This window comes from Sminthopsis crassicaudata, chromosome 4, assembly GCF_048593235.1.
Source record: "Sminthopsis crassicaudata isolate SCR6 chromosome 4, ASM4859323v1, whole genome shotgun sequence".
Taxonomy (NCBI): domain Eukaryota; kingdom Metazoa; phylum Chordata; class Mammalia; order Dasyuromorphia; family Dasyuridae; genus Sminthopsis; species Sminthopsis crassicaudata.
This window is the reverse complement of record NC_133620.1, coordinates 306,429,664-306,451,750: the sequence shown is the minus strand read 5'-3', so window position 1 is coordinate 306,451,750 and position 22,087 is coordinate 306,429,664. Positions and strand designations below refer to the sequence as shown.

Below are 22,087 nucleotides of genomic sequence, written 5' to 3'. Positions count from 1 at the left end.
CGATGAATGTTGGAGGGGCTGTGGGAAAACTGGGACACTGATGCATTGTTGGTGGAGTTGTGAAAGAATCCAACCATTCTGGAGAGCAATCTGGAATTATGCCCAAAAAGTTATCAAAATGTGCATACCCTTTGACCCAGCCATACTACTACTGGGCTTATACCCCAAGGAACTACTAGAGAAGGGAAAGGGTCCTGTATGTCAAAATGTTTGTGGCAGCCCTTTTCATAGTGGCTAGAAGCTGGAAGATGAATGGATGTCCATCAATTGGAGAATGGTTGGGTAAACTATGGTATATGAATGTTATGGAATATTATTGTTCTATAAGAAATGACCAACAGGAGAAATACAGAGAGGCTTGGAGAGACTTACATCAACTGATGCTGAGTGAAACGAGCAGAACCAGAAGATCATTATACACTTCAACAATGATACTGTACGAGGATGTATGCTGATGGAAGTGGATTTCTTCAACATAGAGAAGAGCTAATTCATTTCCAATTGATTAATGATGGACAGAACCAGCTACGTCCAGAAAAGGAACACTGGGAAATGAATGTAAACTGTTATTTTTACCTTCTGAATCCAATTCTTCCTGTGCAACAAAAAAATTCGGTTCTACACACATATATTGTATCTAAATTATACTGTAATATATTTAACATATATAAGACTGCTTGCCATCTGGGGGAGGGGGTTGGGGGAGGAAGGGAAAAACTCTGAATAGAAGTAAGTGCAAGGGATAATGTTGTAAAAAATTACCCATGCATATGTACTGTCAAAAAATGTTATAATTATAAAATAAAATAAAAAATTCAAAAAAAAAAGGCTGAAATTGAGAGACGACATAAATGTGATGAATATGGAAAAAGCTTCACTCAGAACTCAAGCCATATTAGATAAGAGAATTCATACTGAAAAAAACCCTATTTATGTAACGAATGTGGAAAAACTTTCATTCAGAACTCATAAGTTATTGACCATCAAAGAGTACATAACAAACTAAAACCCTATCTGTAGACTGATTATGGGAAATCTTTCTGTAAAAGTTCACACCTTATTTAACATCAGAGAAACCATACTGGAGAGAAGCTTTTCCAATGCAATGATTGTGGGAAAGCCTTCCATTATAGTTCAGGCCTGATTTCTACATCAAAGAACTCATACAGGAGAGAAGCCTTACCAGTGTAATGATTATAGAAAAGCTTTTTGTCTCAGCTCACATCTCATTCAACATCAAAGGATTCACACTGGAGAGAAACCTTACCAGTGCCTTGAATATGAGGAAAGTTTCAGTCAGAGCTTTGGCCTCTTTCATCATCAGATAATATACAGTAAGGAAAAACCTTATGAATGTCATGAATGTGGGAAATCCTTTAGTCATAGTTCTGTACTTGTTGGACATCAGAGAATACATAGTGAGAGAGACCCTATGAATGTGATGTTTGTTAGAAAGCCTTCAGTTATAGCTTTCATCTTATAGGACATAGAAGAATTCACACTGGAGAAAAAGCTTATGAATGTGATGAATGTGGGAAAGCTTTTAGATGGTGTTCACATCTCATTGTACATCAGAGAATCCATACTAGGGAGAAACCATATTATCCATTGGCATAAAAATTATAATAACTTATTCCACATGAAACTACAGAGAAATTCTACTGATAAAGCTACAATAACTCTTAGTACCTCATCAAGCTTCAGAAAATCATGTTGGTGAGTGGGTAGACAAATGGCTTATTACCTAATTCCCTATTACTAGAAATGCCAGCTGAGAAATTGGGGCTTCAAAATGACTTATTCAAACTTATCAGACTTAAAATCTTTTTGGAAAGATTTGTTTATATATAGCCCAGGGCACCTAAGAACATATATTAAGTAAATGGTTATGGCTTAGAGGTGTGGGAATGGTGTTATTGCTTTCTTTTTCCTTGCCTTCCTTTTTTTCCCCCTTAGTTGACATTTTACCCTTAATAATTTGATCTAAGATGTGAATTTAGAATAATCTGTTCCCTGTAAAAGGTATGTGTTTTTGTTCAGTTCTCTTAAGTATGATTGCTTCTCAGTTACTTGAACTAATGAATAACAACATTATTGGGGGTGTGTGTGTGTGTGTGTGTGTGTGTGTGTGTGTGTGTGTGTGTGTGTGTGTGTGTGTGTGTGTGTGAATACACAGGAGCCAGCTGACAATGACTGCTGGAGATCTAACCCAGACCTGCAGAATGGATCTCCTCTTATGAGAAGATGATACAGGGAGACTGAGAGGCAGCTGTTGTTCTCTGACCTCTCTCCTCTTCCCTCTGCCTCCAATTTATCTCATTCCCAGTCTGAAAACACCTGTATCAGCAAAGGCTGCCTTGCAGCTCCTTCAGATGTTATGATTCACAGCTGCGGAGGCTCTTGGAGAATTGATCTGTCCCTTAACACTTCTCTGGTTATTTTTACCTTCTTTCTAAATCTGATGGGGGAGGAAGAAGAGGAGAGGGGAGAGGAGGAAGGAGGGAGGAGGAAGAGAGATTCAAAAACAATTTATCTAACTTTGGATTTAATCATATGATTTTTTTTTATGGTATAAAAAGCTAGAAACAAAATAAATGTACATCAGCTGAGGAATGGTTAAACAAACAGCTGATAAACATCTATTTGTTTCTAGCTTTTTGTACCACAAAAAGTATTACTGTAAATATTTTATATTTATATTTTTCTTTAGTCAAATATCTTCTAGCACAATCTTTGTGTCAAATAGTGGGGACATTTTAACATACTTTCAGATTGACCTAACTGTTCTGGGAAACAATCTACAACTGCATCAATAGTGTTTTGGTAAACCAAAAATTCAGTTCTTTCTCCCCTAATTGAAGGCTTCTTTTATCTTATCACTATTGTATTTCTTCATGCAAAAGCTTTTCAGTCCTTTGGACTTAAAATTCTCCTAGCCATAGATGTTTCATATAACAAAAAAACAGTATGATTCAATTCTGGTTCAATTCTGCTTAATGATTATCAAACATTGATTTCATCTTACTGCATTGACATTGTCTTCCAAATTACCAACTAACTTTCCCAGCTTGGCAAACTGTCCTGTCTCTATGACTTTGCTCACTCTCACTTGAGCAATAAGTGAGATATAATTTAATTCCAATTTAAGTATTGGAAATTTAAAAACCTGGTTTCTAATTCTTATCTCTGCAAACTTGGACGAGTGACCTAATCTTTCTGGATCTCATTTGTAAAATTAGGGAGAGGACTAAATAGTCTCTGAAGTTTCTCCTAGATCTGATCCTATGTTCTCTGATTCGTTGAATCCTGAACTTTACCACTCAGTTCAGATGTCACTTCTAAGGGAAGCCTTGACTGATTCCCTAATCAAATTATATTTACTTCCTTCAACAATCAACTCTAATAAAATGATAAACCACACTCCTTCAATATTCTTTTATCTATGTATATCTTGTATTCCCTGGTAAAACTAAAACCATTGAGGCAGGAATATATATATATATAGATATAGAGATATCTATATCTATATCTATATCTATATAGATATAGATATCTCTATATCTATATATATATCTATCTATATCTATATCTATATCTATATATATATATACATATACATATACATATACATATACATATACATATACATATACATATACATATACATACACACACACACAATGGCTGCTTTATAAATATTTGCTAAATTTAATTTGCAGGATCTAATATAGAGGCTTACAAATTCTTGCAATGACTGCTGGGGCTATGAGTCACACAGTAAGTGATGCAGGAAAATAAAATGTAAAGCCAGAGAAAGAATTCAGAAGTAGAAGCAAAACTCCAGTTCAAAGATATCTTAATGGGGAGGTTGGGGGGAGGGAGGAGAGCCCTAGTTGTACTAGCAGAATTGTACCCAGCTTGCAATCGGGACCGCGGGCGGGGTGAGAAAAGCGAGGTGTTTCTTTGAGAGATCCGGAAATGACGGAATTTCACTAGGTTTAGCTTGGATTGGTGGACAGCTTTGCAATCTTTGTTTCGTAGGTGTCTAAAGTGGCCTGTGGCCTTCTTTGCTTTCTATTGTTTGTTTTGCTTTGCCTACATTTTGGACCTGAATCTTCTAATCCCTAGCTCTACGTACTTGCGGTGAGTGGGATGTGTAGCGGTTTCGGGCAGGTGTGTGAAGTAGCTTCTTTTCATCTCCTCTCAACCCCGCCTCCACAAAATGCTGTAGATCCAGAGAAAGCCAGAGTTAGGGGTGGTGTCTATTTCTGGGGTTTCCGCCTAGGCTCTGGCCCCGCCTCCCTTCCTTTAGAAGTGTTTACTGCGGACTAGGCCTGCCTCTGGTCCTCTGGTTAGCGCACCTCTAGGTTGTCGCTTCTATACATTGTGGAGCAAAACCTTTGAAGACTCTTGGACGCTGAAGACCTGGGTTGGTTTAGTCACCTGCTTCTGTGAGAAGATTGCGCTTTTTAACAGTAGCATAGAAGGGATTTTAGCTCTTCTGAAATCCAGGTCTTGTCTCTCCTCCTCCTCCACTGCTTTGTTTTATTCCTGTCAAGCTCGGCCTTATTGTACTAAAAGACAGGGTGTCTTTTAATATGACATTATTCACTACTGATTTGGCTTTCTCCCTGGACCTACAGCTTATAATCTAGGAGCTCTTGGGGATTGGGAGAAGACAGGAGTGATTCTTTGTAGGATGTGTATAAAGCCTGTTCCACGACAGCATAAGAGGAAGTGAAATTAAGCCAGAGAAAGGCAGTGTGGTGAAATGAGCAGTAAACCTGAGAATTAGAACGCCTAGGGTTCAAGTGTTCCCCCTGATATTAGCTGTGTAATTCCGTGGAAAGTACTTAACTTATCAGTATATCAGGCAACTCTCAAGACAATAAATTGCAGAAAAATTTCCTTCCTTGATAAGGGAAAAGTTTTCACAGTGGAATTTCTTTAATGAAATCACTGGCCTATCATCCTCTTCCTCCAGGAGTTCAATAATCAAGGAATCTACATTATTGGAATGAATGTTTTGGATTTGTAAGATTTTATTATATCCGAATAATTTTCCCTATTTTTTTATGTTGTTTGGGTCACTTAGTTGTGTTTAACTCTTGGTGACCTAATTTGAAGTTTTCTTGGCCAAGACACTTGTTTGCCAATTCCTTCTCTAATTCATTTTACAGATGAGGAATTTGAGGCAAACAGGTTAAGGGATGTAATACAGCTTCTAGAGGAGACAGCAATAATTTTAAGGTCCTCTGACCTTAGGGTGAAGGGAGAGTGAAACCATGTTCCCTTTAAAATTATCACTCTGAAATTGTGTCCTCTTTTGATCTGGGAGAACAAGATCTCCCAGGCTCCAAAGAGTCTAGAGAAGGCCCATCCTCCCAGGTTGAGAAAAGCAACATTATTCAAGGGCAAGCCAGATCTCTATTCAAATTCAGACTGAGAAAGTCTTCAAAGCAATTTCATTTGGAAAGTCCTGATCTGATCAGCTCAGGCTGCCCCAGCCCCCTTCCTCCCCCCCCCAAGAGCTGTACATAAAATAGGTTTTCTTTTGCTCATTTCTTTGCAGAAGGTCCAAAGGAGGACCCTGCCAGCTAAGAAGGCATTCTTTTCTCAATACCAGCCTCCATTTCCCTAATAGGACTTTACCACTAAAGAAGTCAGTCTCTTAGAGCAAAGCTGGCTTTCTATCCAACAATAAACTTCTATTTTTGCCAATTAATATTTCAGGTTCTTGGATTCTTTCATGTTGAACCTCTGTGCCTGACAAAAAGGGGATTTTAACAATTCTTGGACTGCCACTAACCTCATCAAGGGGACTTCTGTTCTAATAATAAGTAGGTGATTCTAAATCTTCTAGGTTTGGAATCTATGATCCTGAGCTTCTTTGATCTAAGAATGCTATTGTTCTGTCAATGATTATAAAAGTCATCTGGCTAGGACTATAATAATATTTCTTCCCTTAGACTTTAGGGAAGATATTTTAGTGATCCTGAGACTATTGTTCTAACAAGTTATCAATAATTTCAAGTCTTCCAGTGTTAGAATAATACTACAAATATTACTGTCTATTGGTTAAAGATAACTAAATTCTTGAGACCCCTCCTTGGTTCTACAACTAGGCCATAAAACTAGCATGTCTATAACATGAAGAATTAGATGAATGCATATAGAACTTCACATAAAGAGGCATAGGTGCTGGTTCTACCACAAACTTGCAGTGAAGCATTGTTTAGTTACTCAGTGATCTCTTCCAATGGAAATTACTTTCACTTAGTGAACTTCTGCTTTATGTTTTTTATCATCATGATAGTTTTTAGTAACTTTTGTAATTCTCTGTATTAAATTGTATCTTATATCTCAGGAGTATTCTCAAAGAAGAACCAAAAGATCACCCTACATAACAAACTACTTAGCACCTGCTATAGTGACCAGTCTCTTGCCATATAAATTTAGAATGGCTACACCCCTTAACCTCCAGGCTCTAGAAAAGCCAAAGGATCTTTTTATAGTGAAAGAGGAAGCACATTTTTGGGAGCAAGAATCGAGTTTACAACATAATCACAGCACAAGTGAGGTTTTCCGACAACATTTCAGGCAACTCTGCTATCAGGAAACCCCTGGGCCTCGTGAAGCTCTAATTCGACTTCGTGAACTTTGCCATCAGTGGCTTAGGCCAGAAATGCATACTAAAGAACAGATTTTGGAGCTCTTGATATTGGAGCAATTCTTAACTATCCTGCCCAAGGACCTGCAGACCTGGGTGAAAGATCATCATCCAGAGAATGGAGAGGAAGCAGTAACTGTCCTGGAAGATTTGGAAAGAGAAATTGATGAACCAGGATACCAGGTGGGAAAGGAGAAGATGTAGTTTGATTTGGGAGAGAGCAGAATCAAGAATAATGAAATTTAAATTGTTAAAAGGACCTAGGATATTAATCTAGAAAAAAAAAAGGACACAGGAAAAGCTGATCTTTCCAAATATTTTAGACTAGCATATAGAAGAGGGTTAAGACTAGTTCTTCATAGTCTGAGATGGGTTGAACTAGGAGCAACAGAAAAAAATGTTCCGAAAAAGCAAGTTTAATAAAGATAAGATTAAATAGGAAATAATTAACTGGGAGAAAAGTTTAAAAGTCTTGTAGCAACTTTCTGATGAAAGTCTCATTTCTAAAATCTATTAGTAGCTGATTCAAATTTATAAGAAAAAGAGCCATTTTCCAATTGATAAAATGGTTTATGAATAGATCTCAAGGGAAGAAATGCGGGCCATAGCCATATGGGAAAAAATGCTACAAGTCACTATTAATGTAAATTAAAACAATTCTGAAATTTTATCTTATATCCTTGAGAGTGGCAAAGAAAGTGGCAAAAAAGGTAAAGGGTAAATGTTGGAGGAGTTAGAGGGGGAAAAGGAACACTGATACACTCTTAGTGAACTTGTGAATGTATATAACTATTCTGAAAGCAATTTGAAATCATACAAAAAAATTACAAAACAATTCCTTGCCTTTTGACCAAGTTAAACCACTGCTAGGCTTATATAGAAAATAGATGAAATAAACGGGAACAGGTCTATTACAAGTATTTTTATAGCAGCTCTTTTTGTGGAGACTAATGGTTGAATAAGTTATGTTATATAGATGTGAAGTGCTATTATGCTATAATAGATAGATGCTTCAAAGAGGCATGGAAAGACATATAAATTGATGCATAATGAAGCAAGCAGAACCAGAAGAACAATTTATACTCTAATATAAGTATTAGTAAATGAACAACTTTGTGAGGACATGTCTAAATTGAAAAATGAACAGAACCAAGAGAACAGTTTTATATAACATTAATATAAAAACAATTGTGAAAGCTGTAAGAATGGTGATCAATGTGGTGACCATATGTGATAGTTTTAGGGTAGAATGAAATAGAAATATATCTGTATAGACTATATATATCCATTGAGCAATTTATTTTGCTTGATTATACATATTTCTTACAAGAAATTTGTTTTTTTTCTCCTGGTTTTTTTTTTAATTGGATGGGGAAGTTGGAAGGAGAGAAAAATAGATTTTTATTCACTTAGGAAAAAAATAAAAGTTGTAGGATGGTACACATATAAAAGATTGACTTTAAGATGGGTAGATTTTCCTTGTAAAATAAAAATAAAACTTGTTAAATTTTTTTGTAAAGTTATAAAAAAGGAAGATTTCAACTTAGGAAAAACTTCTTACCTTTTTTCATTTGTTTCATGATGGAATAAAATAACTTTCTAAGTCCATATCTTTCCTGTAATTGCATGTATTCAAGCAAGGATTGATGTTTAACTTGAAATATATGTCCAGTGAAAGAACTTAAGATTGGAGTTCAGAAATAAGATTTCTTTCATAATCATTTGTGTTACAGCAATGGAAATAATCCTTTAGATCACAAATCTGTTGATGGATTAGTTAAAACTATTTATTTTGTCACTTTCTGTTTTCCATAGAGCCTTTCAGTATTGAATAAGGCTCTCATTACTCTTTACTAATTCACATTTATATAGTATTGCTTAAAAAGTGTTTTCCTCAAAACAGCCCGATGAGATAGATATTATAAATATTATTGCTCCAGTTATACAGCTCAGGATCAAAGAAACGACTCCTAAAGATTTACCATTTTTCCTTGTTTCCTAGGAAATATTTACTTTTTCTCTGATGTTTTTAACAACTTAAATCTTCTCATAATTAACTTTGTTTTATTATCTTTAGGTCCCAGCCCACATACATAGACCGGAAATGCTTTTGGAAGAAATGGAACCAATGGGAACATCAAAAACATCAACTGAGTCACTAAGTATCCATCTCAATCCCAAGAAGACCCAGCTGAAATGGAAGTCTTGGGAGCTCTATCCATTGCAAGAGAATGGTAATAAGCACAATTCTATGTGATAAGAGTGGGGTGGTGGGAAAGCTGATTAATACAAATAGGTGCATGTCATTTTTTATAAACAGCTTAAGTTTCCCCTGCTTGCCTTTCACTATAGAAGGCTATACCTTCCATTTACTACCTGCAAGATAATAGCGAAGCAGAAATGGGAGATGTGCAAATCATTAGTTCATCAACAATACATTAGAGGTTTTGTTAGTTTGTTTTTTGGTGCTTGTTAAAAATGTTATTTCTTAATGGTTTCTTATGTTTATATGTGCCCTGTTTTTTCCTACCCTTTAAAAGTTGGAAGTGAGATTTCTATTTGTAGAATTAATAGAATTATAATTTAATAATCCATGAGAATTAAGAGCTGTCATTTAAACAAATGGTATTACTTATTATAATGTTCTGACTAGCTTTCTGGAGGGCCTTTGGACCAGCCTTGGTCTCAGCAGAATAATCGCCACAAGAATAGTTAGGAATAAAGTCCAAAGTCTTTATTATCTCCTTCATAGTCTGTCTCCTTTACCTGGGGCTGGGCTAGCTTCCTGGGAGACCTTCAGATAGGCCTTGTTCTTAGTGGAGAAGTGAAGGAGACAGGATAGCCACCAGGAGGGTCTTTATCTTCAAGACTGGACTCCAGCCTCCAGTCCTTTGTCTTCTCTGTCTTCTCTATCTTCGAGTCTGTCTTCCTTCCCAGATCTCTTATACTCTATCATCATAGGTGTCTATCTTGTTTCTACAATACAATACAATACAATAGGTGTCATCATGTAGAACTATATTAAGTACTAAGTACATGTAAATGAGAGAATCATTATCTTAATTCCACTGAGTTAACACCTTGTTATAAGATTACTTGCTTCAAGTACACTTGGCCCTCTACAACTTGTCCTTGGAGCAAACAAGAATGAATTGAGGGCACCTTATGCTTTATATAATTTTTCTAAATATAAAAACATATAGCTTTTGTTCCTTTAAATTACCCTTATAAAAAAGTGGACTCTTTTTTGAGAGGGAAATGATATCTCCAATTAAGAGATAAAATTCTCTAATTTTTTTTTCTATAACCCCATTTAGCAAAACATACACATACACACACACACACAATTTGAATGCTGAAGCTTCTTTAAGCTAGATATAATAAGCAAAAAAACTAATATTTATTAGTCCTCTTTCTGTATTTCACAACCCCTACAATTTTCCATGTGTCTGTTCTCAGCATGACTCCTGACCATTTAAATCTTCACTGAAAATTACAGAACTTTAAAGTTTGAAAGTGTCTTAACAGCATTAAGTCCAATTAAGTTACATAACAGACAGGTATTCATTTAGCATGGTTGAATATTTCCCCAGTAATAGAAAATGCCACTTCAGCACCAGGTTTAGTTTGCCTATGTTATTCTATCAAATTCCAACACTGTCTCTGACTGCCCATCGCTCCTGCCCAGGTACCCTCCATGCACCTCTTCCTGCTTCTCATCCTTTTTTTTTTAGCCACACAAAGTTCTTGATACCTGGGAAATTCCACTTGTAGCCAAACAGTTGTGGACAATGATAACCTAAATGAACCAAAACCTCAATGATTAAAATATTTTTATTCCTTTATATTCAGTGATTTTGGGTGTGTGTTTTTTTTTTTTTTTTTTAGTTACATTTTCCCTGTGGTAGAAGAATTGATTAACTCCATGTTCCCCATTGTCTCTTCCATTTAATAACTTCTCTTCCTTAGAGGTTCATTAAATCTATATTTATCATCTAATCAAAAGTCGGATAGCCTATTATCTATAGATGTCCAGGATACTTGCTCTCTTCTTCAGTGTGGCTGGAATTAAAATTTCTCCTCACTTCCTACCACACTTCACCATTTTGATGTCTTGATGAAGCAGTCCCACTCTCCATTGTCCTTTTCTCATGTTCCTTGTCCTTTTATCTTATCCTTTTACCCTGCCAAATTTGCCCTGCCATCCTTTACCTTTATTCCTGTGAACAAAGCAGAATGAGTACATGCAGCTAACAAAATCCTACTGGGTTCATTACAGTTTTAGCATAATATGAATTGAAACCTCTTTGTGGCAAGGAGATCGTTTTACACCTCCCTAAGCAATTTACTATCCTATTTACCACAGTACCTTTTCTAAACCTTTTTCATTCCTCCTCAAACTTTCCCCTACCCTGTCAGCTAAGAAATTTGCCTCATCTTTTTGTGAAAAAATGGAGATCATTTATAAAGACCTTCCTTTTCTTCTCTGTTCCTTTTCTCATATTATTCAGAACATAACTTAGATGCCTTTTGTTACTATCTTCTTCCTGTTTCACATGAAGGGGTAGCCCTCTACATGCACAAATGATCCCCTTACATCCTGTCTTGGACAGATTGCCCCTTCTATCATCCCTCCTCATGAATCTTCAATTGTCTACTTTCTGTTTCCCTAATACTTATAAACATTCCCTCATCCTCAAAAAGCTGGTATCTGTTCCAGGTAGCTAATGACTTGTATCTTCCAGTCATTTCTTAATACCTTGAAGTGTGGTTTCATACTCCACCATTCCTATTTCACTGCTAAATGCATTGACTTTTTTCTTTGATCCTTATCTTCCTTGACCTCTCTGCAGCTTTTGGCATTGTTACCCAAGCCTCTTGGATACTTATAGAACTTTTGTGACATTGACATCTTTTACCCCTCTGTTCACGAATGCTCTCCTACATTCTTGTTATACATCAGATACTCTGGGGTAGGGTTGATTTATACCTGGGCTTAGGAAGAAATGAGACATTGAAAGACCATCTTGTTTTGTTTATAAATTTGATGTATTTTTTTAAAATTATCTTCTTTCCTTCCTAGCTCTCCAGATTCTTCCCCAATTCCACATTGAAGAAGAAAAATCTCTTCTAATAAGTAGCTATAGTCAAGCAAAAACAAATTTTGTCATTGACCATTCTTGTTAAAAATGTTATTTCTTAATGATTTTTTAATATTTATTTGTACTCTGATTTTTCTTATCTTTTTAAAGGGACTAAATTCCTTAAGAGAACTGTGTACAATAAGTATGTTCATTAAATCCTAATACGAGAAAGGAAGGAATCGTACCCCCCAAAAAATTGATTTCAACTCGGCTTCATAACCTTATTTCTCAAGAAGATATTAGTAACAACCAATTACATAACATTGTCATAGTTAAATTACAGGTCTTAACATCTTTTCTTTATTAAAAAAAAAAACACACAACTTCTTGCTGTCTGGCTTGTGACATCATTTAAATGCAGCTTCTCTCTCCAAGGTTAACTAATGATACTAATTGCCAAACTTTTTCTCAGTTCTTACCCTTCTTGATCTCTTTGTCTTTGACACTGAATCATTTTCTTCTCTAAGAAATCTTCTCTCTGGGCTTCTGTGGTGCTGTTGTTTCCTACCTAACTGCCTCTTCCTTAGCTATATCTATAACTGCCTGCTAACTAGAAGGGATGTCCCCCCAAAGCTCTGAGTCCTCTTCATTTCTCCTTCTATACTATTTCACTTGATGATCTCTTCAGTTCTCATGGATTCATCATCATCTCTATATAGATGACTTTAAGATCTACTTGTTCAGCTCTAATCTTCCTTCTGATCTCTAGTCTTATATCTCCAATCACTTTTAGCTATCTCAAAATGAAGGTTATATACACTTTAAAATTCAAAACTGAACTCATTTCCTCCCACAAAAATACTGCTCTCTTTCAAACTTCTCTATTATAGTGTGGATACCACCATTCTCCCAGTCACCAGGCTTGCAACTTAGGTGTTATCCCCAACTTCTCACCCTCTCTCACCTAACCTTCCCCCCATATCCAACCAGTCTTTTGTATCCTTATAACATTTTTCCTTAACATCTTTCATAGCATTTCTAATTCACATCTTTTCTCTGATGCTGGTTATCTTGGTACTAGCCTCCCTAACCTTTTTATCTGGACTATTTTTTAAAAAAGCATTTTTACTAGCTATGCATGCCAGGAGTGTTTTCCCTCCTCATTTCTGTCCCCTACCTTCCCTAAGCTTCCTTCAAATCTTAGTTAAAGGTTCACATAATCTTTTTTAACCTTCACTTTGAGACTGACTACCCCACTTCTCTCTCTTGCACTCGCTCTCTGTCTGTCTGGCTTGCTCTCTTGCTCTCTCTCTGTTTTTCTGTCTCGCTCTCTGACACACACAAACCAAAAAACTAACATCAAGCACTTAATATATGTGTGTGTGTGTATATATGAGTGATTCTAAATTCTGATTTTTCACTTATGACTTGTAGAATCAGTCTCATTTTACATACATACCTCATATCTATTTTCTCAACTATCTACACTATAACCCTCAACTTCTTTTATTTCCCAGTTTTCTCATTCTTATCTCCTCATTTTCTATACTCTGCTCTTACCCATGTCTTAAGTATATTCCCATTTTACTACATAAACTATACACACTTTCTACCCATCTATCTACCTATCTCTCATCTTTGAGATTCACCTTATAGCCCCTCTCTCCTGCCCTTTTATTTTACATTTATACTACTGGTCCCTGTTTAACACTCCTCATCCCCTAGTGTATATTGTTTGATAATGTTTTAGGTATATACATATATATTCATTTAGCAAGTATTCATTAAGTGCCTGATTTGTGTTAGGGTGTGTGTGTGTGTGTGTGTGTGTGTGTGTGTGTGTGTGTGTATGCATGTGACTCTAAATTCTGGACTTTCATTTATGACTTCTGGAATCAGTCTTTTATAGACATACCTCATGCCTCAAAGAAACTGCATTCTTCAGATAGTTTTTATTTGGTTCCCTGTGAATCTTCTTATAAGTTGCTTTCCTATTACCATCAGGAAGAGGAAACATTTGCATTATCTATTTATTATTTCAGATGATGAAACCAGAAATGAAGACATAAGGTCAATTCAGAAGGAAGAAATTTCTGAAGACATAAAATCACTCGGGGATATATATGGCAGACTCAGTGGACACATTTCCTGGGATCCTGTTTTCAGAGAAGCCTTTGAAACTGAGGGCAGATTAGAATGGCAACAGGGAAACCTTGTAGGGAAAAGACGACACAAATGTGATGAATGTGGGAAAGGCTTCAGTCATAGCTCAGACCTTAGTAAACATAAGAGAACCCATACAGGGGAAAAGCCCTATAAATGTGATGAGTGTGGAAAAGCCTTTATTCAACGTTCTCATCTCATTGGACATCAGAGAGTCCACACTGGAGTGAAACCCTATAAATGTAAAGAATGTGGAAAAGATTTCAGTGGTCGAACAGGCCTTGTTCAGCATCAGAGAATTCACACTGGAGAGAAACCCTATGAATGTGATGAGTGTGGGAGACCATTCCGTGTGAGTTCAGCGCTTATTCGACATCAGAGAATTCATACAAACAAGTTCTATTAATGAAAATCATAAAAACCTTCATTAGTAATTCAAACTAGATATATAAGATCAAAACAAGACTGCCCTATATGGGAAAAGATCAGTAACTACTGAAACATTATCTGGAATCAGAGAATCCAACTGAGTATTTTTGTTTGTTTGAATTTGTCAGATCAATTTGATGTCAGAAGTGAGGGAGAGAGATGAAGATTAGAGAAAATGATGATTTTAAAAGGTCTACATTGTCCTTAAATCTGTTTTAGAGAAAATTGTTTACCTCATGTTTTTGGAATGAATAGCTATGGAGACTAATACTCTTCCATCATTCAAGGTTCTCTCCCAAATTCCTTCCATTCTTGACTCCAATGGAAAGTCAGTGTATGACATGTTCTGTGCCTCAGTTTCTCCTTCTTTAAAATGTGGAAGTTGATCCCAGGACTATTCATGGGCATGTTGTAAGAATAAACTCATAATCAATGGAAAGTGCTTTGAAATTATTTTAATTCCTATAATACTAGTAGTTATTACTGTTGTTATTATATTAATTGCATAGTGCTTAAGACTTTATCCTAATTACATTTTATAACTAAATGGAATTGAACTTTTCATGAAAAGATTTTCTTTGGGCACTGAGCAAAATTGGGAAAAGATAGTAGGCAAAAGTGGTCAGCTGTATTGAGGGGTGGAGAAAGGCAGTATTGAACATGAGCAGTTTAACGTGAAAATGTGACAGGAATAAAAGAATAAAAGAAATATGAACATCAGGCAAAAGCAGTGGCAGGAGTCCAAGAGAGCTGTGAGAGGTAAAAGATGAAACTAAAATAGTTTGGTCTGGGTACCATTTTGAGGTTTCTTTTGTCATCCTAAAAATTCAATTCAGCAAGCATTTTATTAAGCATTTAATATATGATAAGTGCTAGATACAGGATTAAAAACAAATATCTTTAAGATTACATTTTACTGGATTAGGATGGGATATATCAACATCAGAGGCTGATAATTATATGATTGTGGTATTGTTTCCTATGAAATGATAGTCATATGTCTAGTAAATTTATCCAAGATAATGTTTACAATGTCATCTGGTCATTGTGAAATGATAATATGGTTATATTAGGGTAGTTACTAAATAACTATTTACATTCATTGAGGAGGAGGGTGTAATGACATAGATAACTAAAAGCACCTCATGCAAAATCTTTTTCTATTTAGTTTTTATTTGCTTTTTCTTGGCAGTAACTTTACCATTCCTGTCAGAATTGTTTATAGCTTAAAACTGTAAGTTGAGTTATTCAAAGCCCAGAGTATTTAAACTACAGTACACCTCCAACTACTTTGGATTTCTGCTTTCTTGACTGGTCATTTCAACTATTTAAGAGCATTGTGCAAAGTACTTGGGAAATAATAAAGTTTAGATAAGATGTGAACTTTGCCTTTGTGTAGCTTTCCATCTGTACCCTGTGGAACCGGCTGGTTACTGCAGTAGTCTAAGAAGGAGGCAATAAGGACTTCTAGGATGGCAATGGAAACAGAGAAGAGGGGACAAACACTCACTCACTCACACCCAGACACACACTCATTTACTCTGCCCTCCCCCCCCCACACACACACATACATAGATAGCCAATGAGTTTTCAATTTTTATAGATTCTATGAGATATTGAAGAGGGAAGAAAAGGAAAAAAATTTGTTAGCAACTAAACTATGAGAAAGATAGTAATGAAAATAATGAGGTCAAAAGGAAAAGCAGGTTTAAGAGGGAAAAGACTGATATGTTGAGTATGAAGACTTATTGATGTGTCTAGGTAGAGAGATCTTATAAGCAACTAGAAATATACAGGTTTGAGCTTGGAAGAGAGGTCAGGGTACAAGAGCTATATTTTGGAGTCATGCATATAAAGGTAATTGAAATCCATAGGACTGAATGAGATCTGCCAGGGGCAAGAGAAAACGGGGCCCTTGAGTCCTTTGTTCACTGTGACTGGAACAGGAAATAACCTGATCCTTGCACCTTTTTTTTTTTTTTTTTTTTTTTTTTTGAGGCTGGGGTTAAGTGACTTGCCCAGGGTCACACAGCTAGTGTCTGAGATCAAATTTGAACTCAGGTCCTCCTGAATTCAAGACTGGTGCTCTATCCATTGCGCCATCTAGCTGCCCCTGATCCTTGCACCTTAACCTCCTTGTCAGTGACAAGGCAATTTATCAAATCTATTCCCTTCACATGGTTTTGAGGATTTTTGTCTGTAATGTTAAGGGAAAAGAGGGCACAAGTCTTTTTCCCTTGGTTTCTCATTTCTGTATTGTCGTGAGGTACTCTAAGCATTGCCCCATAGCAAATGAGAAATGCATGAAGCAACTTATATGGGGCACTAGATATTCAACCAATCACCATAGTTTCTACATAGAATAGGTACAGATTTGGCCACAATGTCTGCCAGAATGATAGGAAGAGCTATTTCTGGAGCAAACTTCACCTGCTTTGGAGGGGAAGCAAAGAGGCAGACAGGCTACTGTGATTCCAGGAGCTTACAGAGAGGGGGAAGATAGTCCTCATATGATTTCACTTAGAAAGACATTTCCAGAAGCTTGTTACTAAGGGAGATGAAAAGTAGGCTAAAGTTATTTTTGGTATTCAGAAGGGTAAAGGGAGAGAAGCTTTGGGAGAAGATCTAAAGATGCCTTCTGAGAAGAAAGAGAAAGTTAGGAGAGCAGAGAAAGTGTAATTATGTTACTTATATTTAATGCTTCAGCTTTAGATTTTAAGGAGGATGTCCCTACTTAAGATATTGATATTCTAAAAAGCTCCCATTGTGGTGGGGTTTTTCTGAGAAGAGGGATGGTTTCAAAAACACCTGCATAACCTTCAATATTTTCAAAAGGACTTGGGATCTTCCAGTACTCTTGTCTTCTGAAAAGAGACAACAACAATTGTATTAGCTAACATATATGTTATTGTACTATTATGTGCCTGGCATCATGCTAAATGCTGTATAATCTTATTTGACCTTAACAAAAACCCTGAGCGGTAAATAATATTATTCTCCCTATTTTATAGATGAGGAAACTGAGACAGACAGCTATTGAGCGACTTTGTTCACTGTCACATAGCTAATAAGTATTTATGTCCACAGTTGAACTCAGATCTTCCTGACTTCAGCACTTATCCACTGCATTACCTAGCTGTATTAGGGACGTTTCTCCTTCTCTGAGAATTGCCATGTCAGCTGGTAGGACAGGCCCAGGAGATAAAAAGGGGCTTGGCCTCTGAGTCAGGAGCTTGTGTCTTGCAGGTATTAAAGAAACCACTAATAGGTTCCTTGAGATGGCAAGTGTGTGTCCTCTTGCTCTATCTCCACCTAAGACACAGCACTAACTTCAAGTGTCTCCTTTCTATAGATCTATCTATGCAGTGGGCTAGGCAAGAGGTAATCCCAGAGGAGAGTAAATATAAATAACCACCTTTGAGTCCATAGAGGGAGATGTAGAGAGAGAGAAAGAGATTCAGGCATACACACATACACTTCCTCTTGTACTCTCTTGCTCTTGATTCCTGCTAATCCCTGCTGAGATAAAGAGAGGCTGTTTTGCACCTTAAGATCGGCTCATCTTTGCATGTATCCAGGGGTATCCCAAAGACTGGCATGTATGGCTCTGGCAGTCTAAAATAGTGTACGTGGACGGTCCTTTACATAGCTGCTTCCTACATAAAAATAAAAATAAACTTTTCTGCTTATAGAGATACTGTAGTAAATGAGAAAAGCCTGTTGTGTGAGACATTGGTTTGCATTGTGGTGAGCTGTTGAATATCAAAATAGAGTGTGAATGAAAGGGGAGCACACACAAAATGAAGAAATACCCAGTGGTTAGGGAGTGGTAGAGAAGGGTGGAAGAAACACAAGGAAGAAATCATGCATAGAGGAGAAATAAGAGGAGAAATGGTAAAGTGGTATAGGGGGGAAGTAGATGGGGAAAGGAAAAATATGAATTTAAGAGCAGAAATTGTGTAAATTTCATATATATATAATCTCTGTGTGTGTGTGTATTCAGTGTCTTGCATTTAGTAAGTCCATAATGTTTCTCAAGCTGATATTAACTAAGATATCAAAGTATGAGAAAGCATTACAGCCTAGCACTTCCCAACAGCTACTTGAACACAGATCTAGGAAGATCACCAAAATGAAAAGGCATCAAAGAAATACAAGAGGGAAAGGATTTCTTTTTTTTTTTTTTTTTTTCAGCCCAATGAATAGAAACAGGAGTCAACTAATAACTGAGTCATCCTGACTCCAGAAATGGGATGCAGATCTAGGGAGAATGATGCAAGGAACTTTTGGCTACATAGGAGCCTGACCTGTGTCTGTATTCAGGGCAAGGAGCACTTGCAGATCTAGCAGCAATTGGGTCTGATTCAGCGTAACTTGTCCAAAACAGGAATATAAGCTAATCTTCTGTGTTGATGCTGTGACCCCAGATCTGGGGCATGGATCCCACTTGGAATGAGGAGGGATCCAGTACCTAGGAACAGCTAACATGCAGCCCCACAGGAGGACAGGGAGTGGGGATATGGTTCCAGTTTAAACCTATTCTATGCTAGAGCAAGGAGAAGAAACAGTGTTTAATTGACCTGAAAATAAGGTCACAGATTCAACTCACAAACTGGTCATTCAGGCATGCAATTAAGTGAACAAGGAGTACAGACAAAAGGGAGAGATCTTTTAACAGTAATAGTTTTAACAGCAGTAATCTAATGGAGCTTCAAATAATGGTAGAAGGAAAGAATTCAGATTTCAAAGATCACACAAGATTTAGCAGTTACCACTAGTTGGAAGTAATATCATAAATATGATATTTCAAGAGGCAAGAAAACAGGTTTATACCTAAGAACAACTTATCCAGAAAAAAATGAGTGTAAGTTTATAGGAGAGAATTTGAACATGTAGTGAAAAGGAAGACAAAGATTTCAGGTGAAAAAACAAAACAAACCAAAGTTACATTAAAACTTTGAAAATAAACAAAAAAAGACGAGAAAGAAGAGTAAATACTAATGAGCAATCAAAAGGGAACATACAAATTAAATGTTTGTCATAATTGGAGGAGATATGTGTCCCTTCAGAACTGTAGTGTCATATGATTCAGAGAAGTAATTAAGTCGGGGATAGGCATGATTTTAAGTTTATGTGCAAGTAGACCCTTGTTTGTGTGGGGATAAGGAAAGAGGGATAAGAAAAACAGGCATTATCTGAAGCTCAACAGAGAAATAAAACGGGAAGGGAAATTTGAGGAAGAAATAGTCATAAGCAAAAGACTAATGTCAAAGAATGAATCATGAAGAGGGGTTAAAAAATTAAAATCCCAGAGGGCAGTTAGGTGATGTGCTGGACCCAAGTTCAAATCTGACCTCAAATATAGGTAAGTACCTGTGATTGAGGGCTGGACCCTGCAAGCTAATGTCATAAAGTATTTACAAGGTTTGTAATCCTCTAAAACCTGGTCAATTTTTGTAAAGGTGCCATACCCCATTGAGAATATTTTCTACAGATTCCCTTGAGGAAACTGAGGCAAACAGGGTTAAGTGACTTGCCTAGTGTCTGAGACCAGATTTTAACTCAGAAAGATGAGTCTCCATGATTCCAGTTTGGCACTTTATTTACTTTGGCACCTACCTGCTCCTTGACCTAACTCTAATCAATGTAATAACTGTCCATAGGTCCTATAAAAAAGCTTGTATTGTCATTGTATGGATCAGTTTTGCTTGATTTCTTGTTTGTTCCAAGGGTGCTGTCTGGGGGTGAGGGTTTGCACCTTTCTCTCAATTTTTAGTGGGGGTGACAGAGGGACAAGGACATTTTTAGCAATAGTTATGCCCTCCCAAAAAGCCATCAAAATTTTCCTTAATACTCAGAAGAAAATAGACATTTCAGATGAAAGATACAAGCAAGGTAATTTAAGAACAGCATTATATACTTTTCCCAAAAGTATATCATACATATGCACACACACACACACACACACACACACACACACACACACACACACACACATATATATATCTGTGTAAATTAAAATATGTATTTTATATTTTTTCTATATAGTATATATTTTTTCAAAAGAAGTATGAAAATAACTTTCAAAGAAAATCCTGATTTTTGTGTTCTTCTATGTGTAAGAGAAAACTCTTTAGCATTTTTAAGTTTAGATTAAAAAATCAAATGAGAAATTAACAGAATTGAAAGCAAAAAAAAATCAATATTAGGAGCTTCTTTTTAGGGTGAAAATGTTAAGGTAAAAAAGGTAAACCCCAAATTGCTTAGTATGAAAAGGTGAGGATTTACAATAGCAATTTTTTGCAAGGATATATGACAATGAAATGACAACTTAAAATAATACACTTTTACAAATCATCAAATTCCCAGATTAACAAAATAAATAAGTAACCCAGTCTCAAAAAAAAAAAAAAAAAAAAAAAAAAAAAAAAAAAAAAAAAAAAACAGAAATTGAGCAAATCATAGGAAATAAATACTCAAAAGTGGATGAAGGAGACCTGGAATTGGGTGTATTTACAAGCAATTTAATAAAATATTCTCTATTACATTATCTGTCTGCATATGTGGGGAAAGAAGAGATCCATTAAATTCCTTCTATGTTACAAATATTAATCCATCAAGTAGGGAAAGAATACTATAGACTGGTACCTTGGTGAATAATTACATAATTTCAAAATAATATGTTAGCAAATATTATAACACATTTCAAACTGTAGATCTATGACCAGATTGGGTTTATACCACAAATTCAGGGTGCAATATTAGGAAAACAACAAATAAGAAATCATATTAATAATGAGAATAATAAATCATGATTATGTCAATAGGGGAGAAGAAGTATTAGACAAAATTTAATACTATCCCTGTATTATTAAAAAAAAAACACTAGAAAGCATCAGAATAAATACATTTTTCTTAATATGGTAAGTAGCATCTAAAATCAACAGCCAGTATTATATGGAATAGAAGTAATCTAGAGAGGGCAGCTAGGTGGCGCAGTGGATAGAGCACCAGCATTGAATTCAGGAGGACCAGTGTTCAAATTTGATCTCAGACACTTCCTAGCTGTGTGACCCTGGGCAAGTCACTTAACCCCAGCCTGGGGGGGGGGGGGAAGTAATCTAGAGACCTTTCTAATAAGATTGAGTAAAACAATGGCATCCATTAGCACCACTATTAATTTTATACAAGACTAGAAATATGGAATTATGGAAATATGGAATAAGGCAAGAAAAAAATTGAAATGAATATAGGCAAAAAGGAGAGTAATTATCTCTTTTGTAGATGATATATATGATGGTTTTAATTAGAAAATTTGAGCAAGTAGATTAAAAATTTAATTGAAACAACATATGCAAAGTTGCAGCACATATAAAATAAATCCAAGTAAAATTACATGTATTCGTATGTATATATATATATATATATATATATATATATATATATATATATATTGTCAACAAAATCCAGCAGGAAAAAATGAAAGAAATTCCATTCAAAACTACAGAATGTATAAAACCTTTGGGTTCAGGACACAGCTCTGAACACAGAGCAACTATATGACTGCAACTACAAAATATTCTTTAGAGTAATAAAATCTAAATTAAAAAATAAATTATTCATGGGTAGATTGAGCTAATACAATAAAATGACAGCACTACCAACTGCTATTTTTTTCAGTGCCATACCAATCAGATACTAAAGAATAACTGTGTTAAGGTAGGAAAATAATGAAATTCAT

At 35.9% G+C, this 22,087-nt stretch overlaps 1 protein-coding gene across 10 annotated transcripts; it reads left to right on the top strand.

Annotated features, from left to right (window-relative positions):
- Positions 1 to 3,993: 3,993 nt before the first annotated feature.
- Positions 3,994 to 15,055, top strand: ZSCAN16 (zinc finger and SCAN domain containing 16). 10 transcript variants are annotated; one of them, XM_074265068.1, is made up of 5 exons: positions 4,000 to 4,143; positions 5,734 to 5,840; positions 6,368 to 6,853; positions 8,748 to 8,904; positions 13,797 to 15,055. In XM_074265068.1, exons 3-5 carry the CDS (start codon positions 6,461 to 6,463, stop codon positions 14,321 to 14,323), a joined length of 1,077 nt encoding a protein of 358 aa, XP_074121169.1. In that variant the 5' UTR covers positions 4,000 to 4,143; positions 5,734 to 5,840; positions 6,368 to 6,460; the 3' UTR covers positions 14,324 to 15,055. The 10 variants fall into 10 exon arrangements, with proteins under 10 accessions (XP_074121170.1, XP_074121169.1, XP_074121167.1 ...); XM_074265072.1 differs by having other exon boundaries at positions 4,127 to 4,173; XM_074265071.1 differs by lacking the exon at positions 4,000 to 4,143 and adding an exon at positions 4,253 to 4,429.
- The last annotated feature ends 7,032 nt before the right edge of the window (positions 15,056 to 22,087 follow it).